This window comes from Macaca fascicularis, chromosome 6 (assembly GCF_037993035.2).
Source record: "Macaca fascicularis isolate 582-1 chromosome 6, T2T-MFA8v1.1".
NCBI lineage: Eukaryota > Metazoa > Chordata > Mammalia > Primates > Cercopithecidae > Macaca > Macaca fascicularis.
Genome location: NC_088380.1, coordinates 1146745 through 1161692, shown reverse-complemented (window position 1 = coordinate 1161692; position 14948 = coordinate 1146745). Strand labels below are relative to the sequence as shown.

The 14948-nt window shown below is 44.8% G+C and overlaps 1 protein-coding gene across 11 annotated transcripts in view; it reads left to right on the top strand.

The window, feature by feature from the left end:
* The window catches only part of ZDHHC11 (zDHHC palmitoyltransferase 11), a 125488-nt gene that overhangs the window by 60618 nt on the left and 49922 nt on the right, over positions 1 to 14948 (top strand). For 5 of the 11 annotated variants that reach the window (XM_065546037.2, XM_065546040.2, XM_065546041.2 and 2 more), the window contains 3 exons: positions 2925 to 3012; positions 5707 to 5741; positions 14219 to 14306. The exons of 2 other annotated variants lie outside the window; for them this stretch is intronic. In XM_065546037.2, coding sequence (XP_065402109.1) covers positions 2925 to 3012; positions 5707 to 5741; positions 14219 to 14306 — 211 coding nt within the window. The remainder of the gene's footprint in view (positions 1 to 2924; positions 3013 to 5706; positions 5742 to 14218; positions 14307 to 14948) is intronic. 4 more of the 11 variants (XM_073993049.1, XM_065546042.2, XM_073993050.1 and 1 more) reach the window with 2 other exon arrangements.

Sequence of the window (14948 nt, the reverse complement as noted above, 5' to 3'; positions counted from 1 at the left end):
GTTTTTTTCCTCTTTGTCTCTCTGGGTTATTTAAAAAGCCTTGTTTTTCAGTTCTGAAGTTCTTTCTTCTACTTGTTAGATCCTGCTATTGAAAGTTTCCAGTGCATTTTGTATTTCTCTTAGTGCATCTTTCATTCCAGAAGTTGTGACTGTATTTTCTTTAGGATCTCTATTTCCCTGGAGCATTTTTCATCTATATCCTGTATTGATGTTTTAAATTCTGAGGTTGGTTATCACCTTTCTTTGGTTTCTCCTTGAGTAGTTTAAAAATCAACCTTCTGAATTCTTTCCAGCAGTTCCTATGTTCTTCTTGGTTTGGATCTATTGCTGGGGAGCCAGTGTAGTCTTTTGAGGGTGGACTAGAACCCTGTTTAGGTTCCACTTGTCTGATTCCTTCTCATTAGTATAGATTATTTCAGCGGGAAAATCTGGAACTCAAGGCCACTGGTCAGATTCTTTAGTCCTATGGGGTGGTCCCTGATTTGTGCACTCCCCTTCCCCTAGAGATGGAGCTTCCTGCAAACCAGACAGCAGTGATTGCTATTGTTCTTCTGGGTCTCTCCACCCAGCAGGGCTACCAGGCTGGTGCTGGGGAATATCTGCACAGAGGCCTGTAATGTGATCCGTCCTCAGGTCTCCCAGCTGTGGATGGCAGCACCTGCCCCGGTGGAGGCGAAAGGGGACTGAAGTGGACTCTGTGGGGGTCCTCGGCTGTCGACGGGTTTACTGTGCTGACTTTCTCAGAGGCTGGTTATTCTAGCAGTGAAGTTATCACGTGGACAGACTCGGGACCTCTGGTTATCCAGGATGCTGCAGGAGGTGGAATTAGCTCTCGTTTTCTCCTTCCAAGGAGCAGGGTTGTTCTGTCATGAGTTGCTGTTATGTCCCGAGCTGGTTGGCCTCCAGCCGGGAGGTAGCACTTTCGAGAGAGCAGCAAAACTGTCACCTGTCCTGTGGAATCGCAGCAGCCTGCGGCTTCTTTCAAGGCTCTGTGATTTGTTGTTATTTTTCTGGTACGGTCCTGTGGTGGTTCCTGGGGCAAAAGTCCACAGCGTGAGTCTCCACATGCTGTTCTCTCTGTCCTGGTGGGAGCTGCACGTCAGCACTGTCTCCCATCTGCCATCGGCCCTGCACGCTTTCACTTGCTTCCCAAAACAGTTGTGTTGTGTGGTGGAGATCAGAAGGGTAGTTCACACCCCTTCAGCAGCAAACATGCCGTCCTGAATATTGAAACTAACTGGTTTCCATCCTGAATGCCTTGGCTGAGCCACCATCTCCTTGTTTCAGTGCTGGGCGCCACAGGCTTGGAGCTTTTTAGGCTCTGGGAGGAGGCGCAGTGGAAATTGAGGCCGCTCCAATGTCGCCTTGCACTGTTGGTACCTGGCCACCTTGCCGTCTCTGGCATCATGGAGAGTGCGGGCAGGAGACTCCTGGTCCTCTTCCTTCTCCTACTGCCCCGGGGGGAGCAGCAGAGATCAAAGGGGCTGGAGGAGGGTGAAGATATTATTCATATTTTGATTTGTTTCCTTTACATTTTGATTTTTCAGTCCAGTTGGGATTTATCATTGTAATCAGGGAGATAAGAGATAAGGTTATTTTATCCCACAAAGTAACTATTGGTTTTCACCTTGTGTGTTAAATATTGCACCTTTCCCCCTCAAATTGAAAGACCCCTTTTATGGTTCACCGTGTTTACCTAAACACAGGCAAATAACCCTCTAGAGATATTTTCATTTTTCATTTACTTTCAACAATTCTTACACATTTATTTTTTCCATACAAGCTTTCAAATGACTTTGTCCAGTTCCTAGACACATGGAATTCAAGTTGCAGTTACTTTAGTTACACACTCTCCATAGGGAGGGGCCCACATCACAGCCCCCACAGAGAAGCAGCAAAGGTCCCAGAAGCCAGACTCTCCACCATGGCCAGGAAGTGGCACGCAGCCCCCCTTCCCCAGGTGTGCACCAGCCCCAGCCCTCACAGACACCAGCAGGGGCTCGGCCCAAACCTTCCTGGGCAGAAGAGACAGGGCCTGTGTCCCTGGAAAAGTCACCGTCCCTTACTCCACAGCCAGGGGATGAAGAGCTTCCCTGGATCTGGACAAGGCCCTGTTGGTAGTTATCACACCTGCAGAGAATTCATGTAGACTTTTGCTTAGTTCAGCAGTCGAGGTGTACGGCTTACTGGGAAAAGTTCATTCCCTTTCAAACGACCCATTAAGTCTTGTATGAAATTGCTTTTCTCAGAAGGGTGATTGGCAAAACTACTGTGTAGATCCGAAGCACTTGGATTTCACTTTGAACTACCGTGTAACTGTGGTCTTTTAAGTAAAATATAAAAATGCTTTCTCTATGATGCATTTTTATCAAAATTAATAGGAACATAACTATAACTAGACTTGCAAACGTTCACTCTAAAGCCAAAGTAAAAGGAAAATCTAAAATTGTGTAATGATTGCGATATCAATGTATATACATTGTAGAAATTTAGGGAATAGCAAAGATTCCTAGGCAAAAATGAAAGTCACCTGACCCACCTGAAGCCCCTGTGACATGTGTGACGTGGTGTTTTATAAAATTATAGTCACCTTGTAGCTGAGTGTAGCCCAACTACACTGACTGAGGACACAACCTGTCCAAGGCTCTGGTCTAGGGCGGAGCTCGCACACTGCGGGAGGCACTGCTTTACAGAATCCAAGTGGGAAGGAGTCCTGGTCCTTTACACTAGAAACTCCTTCTGTTTCCCACTGTGCAGTAACCCGGTAGCACTCATACAACCTCCCGGGAGCTGCTAGTCTCCAGGTTCTGAGACACGTGGGCCTCACAGCAGTGGTGCTTACAGGACACTCTGTGGCCTCCAGTGCTGCCCTGAGCCCCCAACAAAGCTGAGATGTGTTTCTCTCCTTTTGCTTGCCCCACCAGAGTCAATGCCAGGGACTCCCTGCAGATTTACAGGCGACCCTCTCCGTTCTGCAGTACTGTTCACCCGGAAGGGGGTTCGACGGCACAGGTAAGTTGCAGTCACCAGCACTGGAACGCCAGGACAGGGCCGTGTGCAGAATGTGTGGTCTGAGGTCCCCCAAGCTGAGGTTAAGGCGGTATTCAGAATGGAAGCACTCTGTGTCCAAGGGTGCTGCTCCCATGGGAATGATGGGGGGGAGCGCAGAAGAGAGATGGAGTGAGAGGCAGGAACGCTTCCCAGCTGTGGGTGAGAGACACAGACGGGTACCAAAGCGGGAGCCCCCACACTGGAGCGCCACCGTCAGGCTGCGGTGATGGGCAGATGCCCAGGGCAGTCTCTGAAGTGCCCAGAAGACACAGCGAGGGACAGTGCTGTGATAAAGAACAGAGGGAAATTGTTAGCCATGGCAGAATCCATGTACTATGTTTTTAAAATAAAATGCTGAGGAAGGACCGTGTATAGGAGACAGATGGGAATAGAGATGTGTGTGTGGACACATGTGCAGGTATGTCGGGGTGTGTTGTTACGTGGGTGGTGTTTTGTGTGTGGCGTGTGGTCACGTGTATATGTGTGAATGGTGTGTGTGTGTTACATGGACTCCGTGTCTGTGCTTCACAGGAAAAGACCAGCACGGCTGCTGGCTTTAGGGCCACGTATTTCTGTTCCTGCTCTGGGGCTGGATTCCAGTGGTTTCTGCTGGGTCATTATTTATTTTTTAGAGATGGGATCTTACTCCGTCACCCAGGATGGATTGCAGTGGTGGGATCAGGGCTCACTGCAGCCTCCACCTCCTGGGCTGAAGTGTTCTTTCTACCTCAGCCTCCCGAGTAGCTGAAAGTACAGGAGTGTGCCACCACACCCAGCCTTATTAAGAGAGGGGGTCTCACTCTGTTCCCCACGTTGGTTTGGAACTTCTGGTCTCAAGCAAGCCTCTGGCCTCAGCCTCCCATAGCAGGGGTATTAGTGGCATGAGCCACTGTGCTAGGCTGTGGGAAAATTCTTTTGAGCAGGCTTTGTGAGGCGGCCAACTTCTGGAGGTTACAGGTGACTTCCCCTTCTCTGTGGGGCGGGGCCACCTCACCACACTTCCCCAGGACTTCAGGGAACAGGCTCTTGAGACTTGGAAATGAAAGGGGATCAGCCCAGCCTGGAGGAACAGCGACACTGGCGTCCAAGCCTTGCCCCTTGCCTGCACTTCCAGAGAAGATTTGGAGATACACTCAGTGGAAACCGATCGAGCCCCCAGCCCTCCCCCACCCAGACTCAGCCACCAAAGTTCCCTCACTCCATGTGGCACACGGGCTCACAGGATTTTCTCTGTCTGCGATTGTCCGCGTGGACACCTGCTGCCCGGGTGCAATCGTGAGTCCCTCGGTCTCTCCACAGCGTCTCGCGGTAGATGATGATTTACAGTCACTCTCGCGTGAAGCCACGTGACGCCTGGTCTGAAGCAGAGAAGATCCGCTCAGCATGAGGTTAAATCCCAAGCCCACATCTCCGTGGGCTACAGACAATCCTATGGAAGAGACTCCGTTGGTTCATTGTTCACATCGGGGAGGAGAATTCCGTCTGAGTGTCTTCACTGGCACCCACGTCCGTGGCACAGCCCTGTGCTGCGCTCCACAGACCTGCAGTCCATCGCCTCCCCTCGGAGTGGGCCTGCGGCTGCAGACAGCATTGTCCCAAGAAGACAGCCTGAGTAGATGAATGGAACAAACTGGAAACTCCGGAAACAAGCCCTTCTTAACATTTCTGCTGTTTGGCTTAAATGGAAGGTGCCAAGACAAGGCAATGGGGAGAAATGGAAGCGTTTCTAATGAATGTGCTGCAGCAGCTTGATAACCAGATGCCAAACACTCACAGCTCAGTTCCACATAGAAAGCAATGCAGAATCCATCACAGACCTCATTTTTAGAAGGAGCAACTTAACATTCCTACAAAAATAATAGAATGTCTTTGTGATGTTTTAAAAAGAAGATGATCAATACCAAGTGTTGGTGAAGACATCGGAGAACTGGAAGTCTCGTCCATTGCTCATGGGGATCAAAGATGATGCCACATCGGCAAGCACTCTGGCAAAGCTTCAGATGCTGAGCGTATACTTATCATATGACCCAGCACTCCCACTCCCAGGTTCTTACCCAGGAGCATGGAAAACAACATGTGTGCATATGTAGCAGGTGTTTTTCTTTGCTAGAGATTCCACAGGGAGGAACCACACATGGGGTGTTGGAACAAGAAACGTCTTTTCTCACATATCTGGAGGCTGGAAGTCCCAGAGCACAGTGTCTGCAGGGTTGGTTTCTCCCAAGACCTCTCTCCTTGCCTTGTAGACGGCCACCTGTTCTCTGCGTCCTCCCACAGTCTTCCCTCTGTTTTTGTCTCTGTCATAATCTCCCCTTCTTAAAAGGACACCAGTCTCTCTGGTTTAGGGCTCACCCTAATAACCTCATCTAACGTCAGTTACCTCTTTCAAGACCCTGTCTCCTCATACAGTGACATTCTAGGTCACTGGGAGTCAGGATGTCAACCTATGAATTTGGAGGAGGATAGCGTTCAGCTCATAATACAAGGATTCGAGGGAAGGGTGCTGTCCCACCAGTGAGATCCTATTCCATGATCCAGGCATCCTTGAAGTACCATTACTGAGAACTGACTAGTAATGAACATGAATTCTAAGAGTAAGCTCAACCTCAACAACGTCTTTGTTCATCCTATGCATTTTGCTTCACTTCCCCACAGGAAGCAGATGTTGTCCGGAGTCTGTCTTCACTTGGGTGAGTTTGTAAGTTTAATCGGATTATTTTATACATCAGTAACATAGTTACACACTCGTCTTATCTCAAATTACTTAGGAAAATATGTCATCTGTTTAATGTCTTCAAATAAACTGATGACACATTAGAAAATCAAAACGTTTCACTTAACATTTATATCCATTCACATAACTTATTGCACTTGTGTCTTACTTGAAAAAATTATAGAATCCTTCATAACTAAGATTTGAACTCATGACCAAAAATAAGGCCAAGCATAGTTATTTTCTAAGTCTATCTTTAAACACATGTAATGGCTGAGTCTGTATATTTTTTTCATGTTTCTAATAGTGTTTTGTTGAGAGACAGGTCTTGTCATTTCACCTCTAAACATGTCCACTGATGATAGCTCTGACCCAACACTGCACAAATCCAGCCCAACTGTGTCACCCTCCAAACTACAAAAGCTGAAAGACGACCGTTATAAAGGTCATGACCCAGTTTTAAGCACACATTTTAACCACTAACCTGTTTCCATGAGGAAATGAAACTTCTTTGCAGCCATGGTAAGTACAGATTCTTCCCAGAGAACCTCAAGTCAGGATACACTTCTCCCAGAACATAGAGTAACAGGAAATCTAGTCACACATGATGGTGAGTAAATTATTAACCTTTGTTTCCTGTTCCATTTTCCTCTGCATATAATGAACACAGATTAACTTTGTATTTTAAAAGCTACTTTAGACAACATTTCCCAGGGTTTCAGGGTTTAGATATTGCACTCCTACCTTCTAACCTTAGGAACTTTTCATCTGCAGTGATATACTACAATTTAGAATGAAATGATATTGAAAGATAAAAGTCATTGAGTGAAACCATCCCAGGCGTGCACGCTCACCCCACACACATATACACACAGTCACACACACACACATTCCTACACAGACACTCACACTCACAAACATATACACACACTCACATGCACTCTCACACACACACACACTGGCACAGCATCCTTCCTGCCCTCACATCACGTCCTGGTCCTGACCCTACCTGCTGTACTCCGCCATTACTGCAGGGATTCTCAGCTGGCCCCACAGGGGAAGCGCCCACCTCAGCCTGCACAGAACGGCCCCATCCTCTACTCTGGGCACCCGGCAGGTACAGCTGTCCTGGCCCAAGACCTCTGGGGTCTCTGCCACCATTCCAGGAGGTCATGCTGCTGAGGGGGGCCAGATGGCCAAACTAGGGAGGGCCCAGTGGACATAAGCCCAAAGACAGGGACAGCATGCAGGGAGGGTGTGTGAGGGAGGCTCCTCGTGCTGGGAAGAAGGAGCACCCACACCTCATGGCTCGGAGCTGCTCGGAGTTCCTCTAGAGACACCTGGGATCCCAGACTACTGAGGTCACCGCGTGGCTCCTGGGTCTCCCCCTCACAGATCAGTGCACCCAGCTGGCCTCGTCCTCCCAACTCAACTGCCCTGGGTATGGAACAGCATGTACATGGGGAAGATTTAACCCCAACTCATTCTTACAGCTGTTCACTGCGTCGCACGCTCATCACTCCAACGTGTTGCACAGTAGTAGCAGTTCTTTAAGAAATCTCCATACTGTTTTCCACAGTGGTTGTACTAGTTTCCCTTCCCACCAACAGTGTCATTTCACCACATCCATGTCAACATCTGTTATTCTTTGATTTTTTACATTATGAATATTCTTGCAGGAGTAAGATGGTGTTGCATTGAGGATTTTATTTGCATTTCCCTGATAATTAGTGATGTTGAACATTTTTTCATATGCTTGTTGGCCATTTGCATATCTTCTTTTTGAGAATTGTCTCTTCATGAGCTTTGCCCATTTTCCGATGGGATTTTTTTTTTTTTTTTTTTTTGAGACGAGTCTCACTCTGTTGCACAGGCTGAAGTGCTGTGGTGTGATCATGATACACTGAAGCCTCTGCCTCCTGAGTTCAAGCATTTCTCCTGTCTCAGCCTCCTGAGTAGCTGGGATAACAGGCGCCCACCACCACACCCAGTTAATGTTTGTATTTTTAGTAGAGACTGGATTTCACCATGTTGGCCAGGCTGGCCTCGAACTGTTAATCTCAAGTGATCCACCTATCTCAGCCTCCCAGAGGACCAGGATTACAAGAGTGAGCCAGCACATCCTACTGGGTGATTTTTTTTTTTTTTTTTGATTTGTTTCAGTTCCTTTTTATATTCTGTATATTAGTCCTTTCTCGGATATATCGATTGTTAGTATTTTCTCCAATTCCGTGAGTTGTCTGCTTACTCTGCTGATTATTTCTTTTGCTGTGCACAAGCTTTTTAGTTTCATGAAATCCCATCAGTTCATCTTTGTTTTTGTCGCATTTGGTTTTGGATTCTTGGTCATGAGCTCATTGCCTAAGCCAGTGTCTAGAAGAGTTTTTGCGATGTTCTCTTGTCGATATTTTTATGGTTTTGGGTCTTAGATTTCAGTCTTTGATCCATCTTGAGTTGATTTTTGTATTAGGAAAGAGTTGAGGATCCAGCTTCATTCTTCTGCATGTGGCTTGCAAATGATCCCAGCACCATTTGTTGAATAGAGTGTCCTTTCCCCACGTGATGTTTTTGTTTGCTCTGTCGAAGCTCAGTTGGCTATAAGTATTTGGCTTTAGTTCTGAGTTTTCTATTCCGTCCAATTCATCTACATTCCTATTTTTATATCAGTACCATGCTCTTTTGGCAATTATAGCCTTGTAGTATATTGTAGTATAGTTCAGAATTGGGTAATGTGATGCCTCAAGATTTGTTCTTTTTCATTAGTCTTGTTTGGCTATGTGTGGTCTTTATTCATTCCATAAGAATTTTACGTGTTTTTTTTGTTTGTTTTTTGTTTTGTTTTGGTTATGTGAAGAATGATGATGATATTTTGATGGGAATTGCATTGAATTTTTAGATTGCTTTTGGCACAATATTCATTTTCACAATACTGATTCTACCCAACCATGAGCATGGGATGTGTTTCTATTTATTTGTGTTGTCTATGATTTCTTTCAGCAGTGTTTTGTACTTTTTTTGTACAGCTCTTTCACCTCTTGCATTAGGTGTATTCCTAAGTTGTTTTTGTTTTTTTGTTTTTTTCTTTGTTTCTTTTGCAGCTGTCCAAAAGGGATTGACTTTTCCATTTGATTCTCAGCTTGGTCATTGTTGGCACATAGCAGTGTTACTGATTTGTGTGAATTGATTTTGTATCCTGAAATTTGACTGAATTCATTTATGAGATCTATTAGCGTTTGGATGAGTCTTTAGGGTTTCCCTGTTATATGATCATATCATCAGAGAATAGCGACAGTGTGACTTCCTGTTTACCTATTTGAATGCTCTTTATTTCTTTCTCTTAAAAAAATTTTTTTTTTTCTTTTTGAGATGGAGTTTCGCTCTTGTTGCCAAAGATGGAGTGTAATGGCATGATATTGGTTCACTGCAACCTCCGCCTTCTGGGTTCAAGTGATTCTCCTGCCTCAGCCACTCGATTAGCTGGGATTACAGGCACCCGCCACCACACTCAGCTAACTTTTGTATTTTTGGTGGAGACAGGGTTCACCATGTTGGCCGGGCCAGTCTCAAACTCCAGACCTATTTCTTTCTCTTCTCCGATTACTATGGCTAGGACTTCCAGTACTGTATTGAATAGAAGTGATGAAAGTGAACAAGTGTCTTGCTCCAGTTCTCAGGGGCAGGGCCTTCAACTTTTCCTCATTCAGGATAATGTTGGCTGTGGGTTTGTCATAGAGGGCTTTGATTACCTTGAGGTATGTCCCTTCTTTGCTGATTTTGCTGAGTGATTTAATTATAAAAGCATGCTACATTTTGTCACATCGTTTTCCTGCATCTATTGAAATCATCTCGGATTTTTTTTTTAATTCTGTTTATGTGAAGTGTCACATTTATTGACTTGCATGTGTTAAACCATTCCTGCATCCCTGTTATGCAACCCGCTTGACCATGGTGTGTGATCTTTTTGTTATGCTGTTTGATTCGGCTAGCTAGTATTTTGTTGAGGAATTTTGCATCCATATTCATGGGGGATATTGGTCTGTAGTTTTCTGTTTTTGTTATGTCGTTTCCTGGTTTTGGTATTAGGGTGCTACTGGCTTCATGAAATGATTTACAGAGGAATCCCTCTTTATCTTTTGGAATCGTTTCCATAAGATTGGCACTAATTCTTCTTTGAATGCTGTGAATTCACCCTGAACTTGTTTTTTTGGCAATTTTTTTTTTTTTTTTTTTTTGAGACGGAGTCTCGCTTTGAAAGCCCAGGCTGGAGTGCAGTGGCCGGATCTCAGCTCACTGCAAGCTCTGCCTCCCGGGTTTACGCCATTCTCCTGCCTCAGCCTCCCGAGTAGCTGGGACTACAGGCGCCCACCACCTCGCCCGGCTAGTTTTTTTGTATTTTTACTAGAGACGGGGTTTCACCATATTAGCCAGGATGGTCTCGATCTCCTGACCTCGTGATCCGCCCGTCTCGGCCTCCCAAAGTGCTGGGATTACAGGCTTGAGCCACCGCGCCCGGCCGGCAATTTTTAAATTACTGTTTCAATCTCACTACTTGCTATTGATCTGCTAAGAATTTCTGTTTCTTCCTGGTTTAGTCTAGGAGGGTTGTATATGTCCAGGAATGTATCCATCTGCACTAGATCTTCTGGTTTGTGTGCAAAAAGGTGTTCATAGTAGCCTTAAACGATCTTTGTATTTCTGTGGTATCCAGTTGTAGTATCTCCCATTCCGTTTCTAATTGAGCTTCCTTGGATCTTCTCTCTTCTTTCCTTGGTGAGTTTTGCTAATTGTCTATCAATTTTATTTATCTTTTCGAAGAACCACCTTTTTGTTTAATTTATCTTGTGGGATTTTTGTTTGTTTGTTTGTTTGTTTCAATTTCATTTAGTTCTGCTTTGATCTTTGTTATTTCTTTTCATCTGCTGGGTTTGGGTTTGTTTTGTTCTTGTTTCTCTATTTACTTCAGGTGTGACCTTAGATTGTTTATGCTCTTTCCGACTTTTTGATAGAAGCATTTAATGCTATGAATGTTCATCTTAGCATCTCTTTTGCTGTGTCCTAGAGGTGTTTTTGTTTGTTTTTTTTAGATGGAGTCTTGCTCTGTTGCCTGGGCTGGAGAGCCATGGTGCAATCTCAGCTCACTGCAACCTCTACCTCCCAGGTTCAAGCAAGTTCTCCTGCCTCAGCCTCCCAAGTAACTGGGATAATAGTGTGCACCACCACCCCCAGCTAATTTTTGTATTTGTAGTAGAGGTGAGGTTTCATCATGTTGGTCAGGCTGATGTCAAACTTCCAACCTCAGGTGATCCGCCCACCTCGGCCTCCCAAAGTGCTGGGATCACAGACATGAGCCACTGCGCCCAGCCCTAGAGGTTTTGATAAGTTGTGTCACTATTATTGTTCAGTTGGAAGAATGTTTTAATTTCCCTCTTGATTTGATTATTGATCCAAAGATCATTCAGGAGCAATTATTTAATTTCCATGTATTTCTGTAGTTTTGAGGGTTTCTTTTGGAAGTCATTTTCCACTTTATTCCACTGTGGTCTGGAAAAATACTTAAGATAATTTTTATTTTCTTACCTTCATGGAGACTTGTTTTGTGATCTGTCATATGATGTATATTGGAGAACGTTCCATGTACTGATGGAAAGAGTGTACATAGTGCGCCTATTGGGCAGAATTTTCTGTAAATATCTGTCAAGTCCGTTTGTTCTAGGGTATAGTTTAAGTCCATTGTTTCTTTGTTGACTTTCTGTCTTGATGACCTGTCTAGGGCTGTCCATAGAGTATTAAGTCCCCTACTATTATTGTGTTGTCATTCTAATTTCTTATATCTAATAATAATTGTTTTATACATGTGGGACATCACATGTTAGGTGCATATATATTTAGGATTCTGATATTTTCCTATTGGAGTGATCCTTTTATCATGATATAATGTCCCTCTTTGTCTGTCTTAGCTGTTGTTGCTTTAAATTCTGTTTGTCTGACATTAGAATAGTTACTCCAGCTTGCTTTTGATTTCCATTTTCATGAAATATCTTATTCCACCCCTTTACCTCAAGTTTATGTGAGTCCTTATGTATTAGATGAGTCTCCTGAAAACACCAGATACTTGGTTGATATATTCTTCCCCATTCTGCTATTCTGTATCTTTTAAGTGGAGCACTTAGACCATTTATATTCAATGTTACTATTGAAATGTGAGGTAGTGTTTTATTCATCATGGTAGTTGTGGTGTTTTTCTTTGTTCTATTGTTTTATTGGCCCTGTGAGATTTATGCTTTAAGGAGGTTCTATTTTGGTGTATTTTGAGGTTTCAGATTTAGAACTTCTTTTAGCATTTCTTGTACTACTGGCTTGGCAGTGGCTAATTCTATCAGCAGTTGTTTGTCTGAAAATGACTTTATCTCTACTTCATTTAGGAAACTTAATTTTGCTGAATACAAAATTATTGGCTGTTAATTATTTTGTTTTAAGAGGCTAGAGATAGGACCCAAATACCTTGTAGTCTATAGAGTTTCTGCTGAGAAATCTGCTGCTAATATGAGAGGTTTTCCTTTATAGGTTATTTGATGTTTTGCCTCCCAGCTCTTCCGTTTGTTTCGCATGTCTTGACTTCAGATAACCTGATGACCATGTGCCTGGGTGACGATCTTTTTGCAATAATTTCCCAGGTGTTCTTTGAGCTTCTTGTCTTTGGACGTCTAGAACTCTAGCAAGGCCAGGGAAGGTTTTGTTGATTATTCCATAAAATAAGTTTTCCAAACTTGTAGATTTCTCTTCTTCCTCAGGAACTCTTAATTATATTTGGGTATGGCCATTTAACCTAATCCCAGCTTTCTTGGAGGCTTTGTTCTTTTCTTAAAATTCTTTTTATTTTTACCCCTTACTCTGATTGGTCTATTTACAAAGCCCTGTTTGTGAGCTCTGAATTTCTTTCTTCTAGTCGTTCAATTCTACTGTTGAAACTTTCCGATGCATTTTGTTTTTCTCTTAGCGTGTCATTCTTTTCCAGAAATTGTAATAATAAGATATTATTCATGTTTTGATTTGTTTCCTTTACATTTTGATTTTTCAGTCCAGTTGGGACTTATCGTTGTAATCAGGGAGATAAGAGATAAGGTTATTTTATCCCACAAAGTAACTATTGGTTTTCACCTTGTGTATTAAATATTGCACCTTTCCCCCTCAAATTGAAAGACCCCTTTTATGGTTCACCGTGTTTACCTAAACACAGGCAAATAACCCTCTAGAGATATTTTCATTTTCATTTACTTTCAACAATTCTTACACATTTATTTTTTCCATACAAGCTTTCAAATGACTTTGTCCAGTTCCTAGACACATGGAATTCAAGTTGCAGTTACATTAGTTACGCACTTTCCATAGGGAGGGGCCCACATCACAGCCCCCACAGAGAAGCAGCAAAGGTCCCAGAAGCCAGACTCTCCACCATGGCCAGGAAGTGGCACGCAGCCCCCCTTCCCCAGGTGTGCACCAGCCCCAGCCCTCACAGACACCAGCAGGGGCTCGGCCCAAACCTTCCCGGGCAGAAGAGACAGGGCCTGTGTCCCTGGAAAAGTCACCATCCCTTACTCCACAGCCAGGGGATGGAGAGCTTCCCTGGATCTGGACAAGGCCCTGTTGGTAGTTATCACACCTGTAGAGAATTCATGTAGACTTTTGCTTAGTTCAGCAGTCGAGGTGTACGGCTTACTGGGAAAAGTTCATTCCCTTTCAAACGACCCATTAAGTCTTCTATGAAATTGCTATTCTCAGAAGGGTGATTGGCAAAACTACTGTGTAGATCCGAAGCACTTGGATTTCACTTTGAACTACCGTGTAACTGTGGTCTTTTAAGTAAAATATAAAAATGCTTTCTCTATGATGCATTTTTATCAAAATTAATAGGAACATAACTATAACTAGACTTACAAACGTTCACTCTAAAACCAAAGCAAAAGGAAAAACTAAAATTGTGTAATGATTGCCACATCAACGTATATACATTGTAGAAAATGTGGGAATGGCAAAGATTCCTAGGCAAAAATGAAAGTCACCTGACCCACCTGAAGCCCCTGTGACATGTGTGACGTGGTGTTTTATAAAATTACAGTCACCTTGTAGCTGAGTGTAGCCCAACTACACTGACTGAGGACACAACCTGTCCAAGGCTCTGGTCTAGGGCGGGGCTGTCACACTGCGGGAGGCACTGCTTTACAGAATCCAAGTGGGAAGGAGTCCTGGTCCTTTACACCAGAAACTCCTTCTGCTTCCCAATGTGCAGTAACCCGGGAACACTCACACAACTTCCCGGGAGCTGCTAGTCTCCAGGTTCTGAGACACGTGGGCCTCACAGCAGTGGTGCTTACAGGACACTCTGAGGCCTCCAGTGCTGCCCTGAGCCCCTGACAAAGCTGAGATGTGTTTCTCTCCTTTTGCTTGCCCCACCAGAGTCAATGCCAGGGACTCCCTGCAGATTTACAGGCGCCCCTCTCCGTTCTCCAGTACTGTTCACCCGGAAGGGGGTTTGACGGCACAGGTAAGTTGCAGTCACGAGTGCTGTACCCCGAGGACAGGGCCGTGTGGAGAATGTGTGGTCTGAGGTCCCCCCAGCTGAGGTTAAGGCGGTATTCAGATGGAAGCACTCTGTGTCCAAGGGTGCTGCTCCCATGGGAATGATGGGGGGAGCGCAGAAGAGAGATGGAGTGAGAGGCAGGAACGTTTCCCAGCTGTGGGTGAGAGACACAGACGGGTACCAAAGCGGGAGCCCCCACACTGGAGCGCCACCGTCAGGCTGCGGTGATGGGCAGATGCCCAGGCCAGTCTCTGAAGTGCCCAGAAGACACAGCGAGGGACAGTGCTGTCATAAAGGATGGAGGGAAATTGTTAGCCATGGCAGAAGCCACGTACTGTGTTTTTAAAATAAAATGCTGAGGAAGGACTGTGTATAGGAGACAGATGGGAATAGAGATGTGTGTGTGGACACATGTGCAGGTATGTGGGGGTGTGTGGTTACGTGGGTGTGGTTTTGTGTGTGGTGTGTGGTCACATGTATATGTGTGTGAATGGTGTGTGTGTGTTACATGGACTCCGTGTCTGTCCTTCACAGGAAAAGACCAGCACAGTGCTGGCTTTAGGGCCACGTATTTCTGTTCCTGCTCTGGGGCTGGCTTCCACTGGT